Below are 6,477 nucleotides of genomic sequence, written 5' to 3'. Positions count from 1 at the left end.
AAAAACAGTTTTTGTTCTTAAAAAAACATATTTGATTGAATTAGTAAAAATAGTTTTTAGAACAAATAAAACAAAAAATTTGTTTGAAAGTTATTGTTTTTTTTTCTTTTTATAAATCGATTGTTTTCTTCAATTAAGTTGATATTATAAATATATAAACAATTTTTAGATTCACACTTCATTAAAATTTATATATATATATATATAACGTTTTAATATTTTTAAATAAAGACTATTTGTAAAGATATCAAACTATATTTGATTTCTATATTTTTATTCATTCATATGGTAAACTCCTTAATCATTTTGAAATTTTTTAAAATTATAAATGCATAATACTAATTTATGTTTTTATTTAAAAAAAAATCTAAATATTACATAAATACTAATGCAATCAATATTAATACAAATTATTTCTTTCTTGCCACATTAATGAACCAATAAAAGTCATCTAAATATTACATGTATACCAGCGAATTGTACCGTCTTTCGCACAACGTACGCTTCTAGTGATGCTAGGCACTACATTGGTGATAAGGTAAGACGAGATTCCCATAATTCAGGTGACCAAAGCACCCGCCAGTAAAACAAAGACCTTTCAACATGTCTCTATAAGAAAGAAAACCAAATAAGCACACCTGAAATGTTATTTATTATATATTGTTTTGTTTTAGAAGGATATTACATAAGTAAAAGATTTTATGAACAAAAAGATGCCGACACTTCTTTTAAAATAATAATATAATAGAAGAAGAGTGATTCACAACTGAAAGGATAATAAAAAAACAAACAAACAAAAAGCACGGGAAAAACCACTACAAGAAATTCTACCTTTTGGCACAATTTTTTTGGGCATGAATATGATTTTATCTCCAAAGATGATTTTGGGAGATAAAATTTGATTTTGTCACAAAAATTTGTTTCTAAAATTTTAATTGAAATTGAATTGAGCCTAAATTATTTTGTGGTAGAAAATATATTGGGAGATGAAAACTTAATGTTGTCCCAAAAGGTAAATAATGGACAACAAAAATTATTTTATTGTTAAATAGTTTGGAGAGGAAAAACCTCACAATGAGGGACAAAATTATTGTCCTAATACTATTAGATGGAGGAATAAAGAAATTTATTGAAAAAGAAATTGTTTTGTTGTAAAAACTCAATATTGGAGATGAAAATAATTCATCCCCAATAAAATGCACTATTAGTCTTCTTCGTATTAAAATCTAAATTGTGATTGTAAAGGATAACAAACTTTTAAAAGTAATTTACTTTAATTTTTGATAGTATTATATCTTATTATAATTCATATATAAATTTATAAGATAATGAAATTTATAAATATATTTATTTCAATTCTTCTCTTTTTTTTCATATTTTTTCTAATTGATTTTTTAAAGACATAGGAAAATTTATAGATCACTTAAAGTTGATAAAAAGAAAAAAAAAATTGTTTTTTAATACTTTGACCGTATAATGTTTTAGCAATCTCATGTTTTCTATAAAATCATCTATCTACTTAATTTTTTTTAATAGGTATTTCATATGGATATTTTTTAGAAAAAAAATCCTAATATTAACTATATAATACAATAAATTTAAATTTTTAAAAATTAATCCTTTATAAAGATTTTTATAAAACTTTTAGTAAATTCTAATTTCCTAATCTTATACATTCCATAAAACCACCTTATATCGTTATCTATAGGTATTTGATTTTAATGTCAATATCTTACACTATCCTTAATAACTTATAATAAAATAAAAATTAAATTATAAAAAAAAATAAAAAAATGTTACATTAAAATCATTTATTTTTTTATAACTTTTATTTTATATATATATAAGTCTAATTTGGATTATATTGATTATACAAAATATAAAATTAGGTTTATCATGTGAGGACCTAACATTCTTAGTCTTTTTCATATGAAAACATGAAAATAAATCTAAATTGTGAATGTATAAGATAAAAAAAAAATAGTAATTTATTTTTTCATTTTTATAAGATTGGGCATGGATTTTGATCAATTGGAAGATGGTTTTGGGTTTTATTTTTCAAGTTTTTGGTTTGCATAAAAATATGAGTAGTTTTCAAATTCCATTAAGATCTAAAAAATAGAAGGTTATATTGATTCATTGTCTACTTCAAAAAATCTCAGACTCTCATCATTGTTTAATGATTCTTGGAAATGATAAATGGTGGAGATGGGCAGCCACCCAACTCCTTATTTATCAATCTTAAATCCCTTATGGCTTTGGAAGTGTTGATTGGGCTGAATATGGACCTAGCCATCTCAGTTGGCTTTCGTTTGTAACAATCAGGCCCATATTTTTGAATGACCGAAATCCAGGCAACGAAGTTTAACCTAACCCAACTTGGGCCCGCATCCAGCCAACACATCTTAACCCATGCTCCAGCCCAGCTTGAGTGACTCCCAGAATCTCCCAAGTTTGAATTTTAATTTGGGTAGGGTTAACATGGTTATACACTAGAGTTGTGAATAAAAAGCTTTTCTGCACATGGGTGGAAAATATATTTTCTATTTAATATATAAATTTTTTAAATAAAACTATTAAAATATATAATATTTTAGAGACCTTAATATTTGCATCACTAAAAGGTAAGAGTAATATTACTTTGAAAATCTAATTCCTATGATTGTTTTATGAAAAAGCAAGCCAGAATTACATTTAACACACGGAATGACGCTTTTACTAGTAGCCACATCCCTCTTCACCACTGCTACATTCTCCGCCGCCGAATTCTGTGAGCTCTTCTTCCACCATTTGCTCTTCCTTGGTCTTGCCCAAGGAGAATCCTTGAAAGAATTCCATCAACATGTTTGTAGTAGTATTTCCTCCATCTCCTACATAACACGAGAGGCCAGATCACGACTCCTAACCCTGTCACAAATCCAATTTCAGGAGCTATGTATTTCCACTTAATCTCCATCCTGGAACCTGAGTGCCTGTCATCAAACGTCTGTGGTGTACCATCTTTGCAACTTGCATTTAGGGGGAAGCCGCATAATCCTCTGTTACCCAGGAAGGAATTTTCTGAAAATGTTTGCAATTGATTGCCCGTAGGGATGCTTCCCACCAATTGATTGAAGGAGAGGTTCAGGACTGAAAGGAAATTTAGGTTGGCAAGTTGTGTAGGTATCTCTCCACTCAGCCAGTTTCGCGAGAGGTCTAATGACTCAAGTTGTCGCAGATTCCCTATTGACGATGGGATTTGGCCTGTGAAACCATTATGCGATAAGTTGAGAACATTGAGTGATGTGAAGTTCCCCATTACTTCTGGTATATCCCCTTCAAAATTACTCTTGGGACATCCAATGGGTCCATGGAATTTGTTGGCTCGCAGAACAAGAACACGCAAACTGCTTATGTTCTTCAACCAGCAAGGAAAGTTATCATTCATCCGATTGTTCCCAAGATTTAAAACCTCCAAGGCTTTGCAATTGCCCAGAGACTCCGGAATTTTTCCTCGTAAAAGATTTCTATTGAGATCTAGGGTCTGTAAAAGACACTCACCTGGAAATTCCCAAAGTATAGCGCCACTAAACTTGTTTCTCCTTAGATTCAGCACCGCAAGATTCCCGTTCTCAATTAAGCATGAGGGTATTTTGCCACTCAAAGTGTTGTCAGAAAAATCAAGAACTCGCAGGTAAGTTGCATTGCAGATGGATCTAGGAATACTTCCAGTGATGTTATTCTTCGAAAGAGAGAAGAAAAGAGCGAAGGACATGTAAATACCAATATCATCTGGGATGGAAGAGTTGAAACTGTTGTTTGAGTAATCCACATAGCTGGAAAATTGGGGAGGAGTTGGGATTTGGCCATGGAGCTGGTTGGAATGTAGGTCAAGGGAGGACAGATCAGGAGTAAAATTAGAGAAAGGTTCCTGCAGATCCTCCAGTAAATTATGAGAGAGATTCAAATGCATAAGAGATCCATTACCAATCTTCCAAATCCAATTAGGTATGGTTCCATGAATTTGGTTATCGGAAAGGTCTAAATATGTCAATCCTGACTGGGTGCTAAGATCAGGTAATGTTCTGAGCTTGCAAGAAGCCAATTTTAATGTGGTAAGATTCGACAGCAGAGGCAAAGTGGGATTACGAACACTTGCATTGATGGACAAGTTGTTGTACGAAAGACTAAGAGTGAAAAGATTCCTAAGTTTCTGATAGCTGCTTAGTTCAACAGTACCATTGAATTTGTTGAAAGAAAGGTCAAGGATGTTAAGATGCTGGAGATCAAAGAGGGATACAGGTATTGGCCCTTCCAGATTGTTGCTACTCAAATCAAGGGTGTCCAATACAGAAAAAGACTTGACTTCAAATTCACTGAAGGGACCAGAAAATTGGTTGTTGCTTAGTTGTATCTTCTGCAGTGATGAGAGGGAAAACAGGTGCATTGGGAGACTTCCATTCAGTGAATTGTTACGCAAGTCAAGAGTCACTAGATTCTCAAGACCATCCCAGTGAGAGGAAAGAATCTGACCTGCTAAATGATTATGAGAAAGGTCTATTCGGGTTAGATTCTTGGACAAACTAAAAGATGGGACTGGACCAAAAAACGCATTCCCAGACAAGTCCATGTAAACCAGTTGAGTAAGGTTGGCCATGGAGTTTGGGATTGGCCCACTGAAATTGCAACCTGCAAGCTCTATCCTAGTCAACCTCTTGAGATTGCCTATGGAGTCGGGTACTTTCCCTGAAAATTTTGTATCACTGAGCACCAAGCTATCTAGAGATCTATTCTGAGGGAATTCTGGCAAAGAACCCTCAAGTAACCTGTTGTTTGACAAATCAAGAATCTGGAGGGTTGGTACCTGAAAGATCTTTTCTGGAAATGTTCCATTTAATCCACAAGAACTAAGCTTCAATTGTGTCAAATTTGAGAAGTTTCCTAGGAATTCTGGAACTGGTGAGGCGAAATTGTTGTCATTCAGACAAATCGTTGAGATAGACTGAAGCTTCTCCAAGGAAGAATGGATAGGGCCTGAAAGATGACAGCTGGACAAGCTCAGCACTTGGAGATTAGGCACTGAAGATGATAAGGCCTGGCACCACTCCTTTCCCTGGGCCAATATGTTCACACCGTTAAGATGGAGTTCTCTTAGCTCCTTGAGGTTCTGAACCAACATTCTCAGGTTTGGGTTCTCAAGTTTCAGCTTAGGGATACCAGTAAGGTAATAAATGCTAGACAGATCGATAGTAGCCAACCTTGTCAAGTGGGAAATCTCAATCGGAATCTGCCCAGAAAAGCCAGCATCCGACAAATTCAGGTAAACCAAATTGCCAAGCTTACCGAATCCAGATGGAATTTGAGAAGAATTGAAGCTGTTGTTGGCCAAATTCAAGCTCTGGAGATATCGAAGACTGAAAAGACTACTGAAGTTATTGAATCCCCCAGAAATCAATTCGCTACTCAGATCAAGACAGACAACATGACCATTGGCGTCCCAGTTTACACCTCCCCAAGAACAGCAACCCACACTTTCATTCCACGTCACTAGTTTCACCGCCACATTAGGTTTGAATTTGAGGCTGTTCTTCAGCTGCAGCAGCAACGACCTCTCATCCTCCAGACACAGCCTCGAACCACCAAGACATTCACCAGACACCAAAGCGATATTGATCCCAAACAAGACTGAGCACAAGGGCAAGAAGAAGAGCCACAAAAAGACTATAATTCTCATTGGAAGCAACAGAGAGAGACGCCTATGAGACAAAGAAATGAAGAGAAGATCAAAGTCCCAGTGGCTTCACCGAGGTGCACTCCCATCAACCTCACCTCCAATTCTTACTCGGATTCCACCCCAGATGGGGACTGAAAAAACAAATGGAAGAAGATGAAGGAGAAGCAGAGGATGGGGAAATGGAAGACGAAGGAGGTCGTCAAAGTATTGGATTTAAGTTCTTATTTGGATTTTATAGAATCCTTGTATTGTGTACGAAATATGAGTAGTTATGTGTGAATCAATCCACTAAGGATTGTAAGTGTTGAATGACATGTCATAGGAGCTGTTGACATGCAGCTGAGTAGATTGAAGTGGAAGTAGTCAAATAAGTTAGTCATGTGGAAGATTTACCTATTCCTTAGGAAGTTTGTTGGTTGTTTCTATTCTTTAGGAATTATCTATAGGTAGCAAGTTTGTTGCTATTTTTATATTTTTCTGTTTTAAGCTAGCTGTATAAATAAGTGCTTTGAAGCTTAATAAAAAAATAACTTCAGATTCCTCAACGTTCTATTGCTTCCAAAGAGTTTCCACACTCTGTTTCTATCAAAACCTACACTCTGTTTCTATCAAAAACCTACAAATCTGGTATCAGAGCAAGGTTCTTGAGTAACTTGTGAGGTGAGTGAGCCTAAAAAACCTACAAACAATATCCAAAATGACCTCCGAAACTTCACTGAATGCACTAGCCCCTCCAGTGTTTGATGGAATAAATTATCAAGTGT

General features: G+C 34.5%; 1 protein-coding gene across 1 annotated transcript; it reads right to left on the bottom strand.

The window, feature by feature from the left end:
* Positions 1-2,570: 2,570 nt before the first annotated feature.
* Positions 2,571-6,248, bottom strand: LOC100852650 (receptor-like protein 35). Its single transcript, XM_003632557.4, has one exon. The coding sequence runs from the start codon at positions 5,711-5,713 to the stop codon at positions 2,747-2,749; it is 2,967 nt and encodes a 988-aa protein (XP_003632605.1). The 5' UTR covers positions 5,714-6,248; the 3' UTR covers positions 2,571-2,746.
* Between the last annotated feature and the right edge of the window lie 229 nt (positions 6,249-6,477).

Source organism: Vitis vinifera, chromosome 8 (genome assembly GCF_030704535.1).
Source record: "Vitis vinifera cultivar Pinot Noir 40024 chromosome 8, ASM3070453v1".
NCBI lineage: Eukaryota > Viridiplantae > Streptophyta > Magnoliopsida > Vitales > Vitaceae > Vitis > Vitis vinifera.
Note: the sequence above shows the minus strand (reverse complement) of the source record. Positions and strands in the feature narration are given on the sequence as shown.

Excerpts from the sequence above, each read along its gene's own strand:
- LOC100852650 (XM_003632557.4), bottom strand. The coding sequence starts at position 5,713 with ATGAGAATTATAGTCTTTTTGTGGCTCTTCTTCTTGCCCTTGTGCTCA.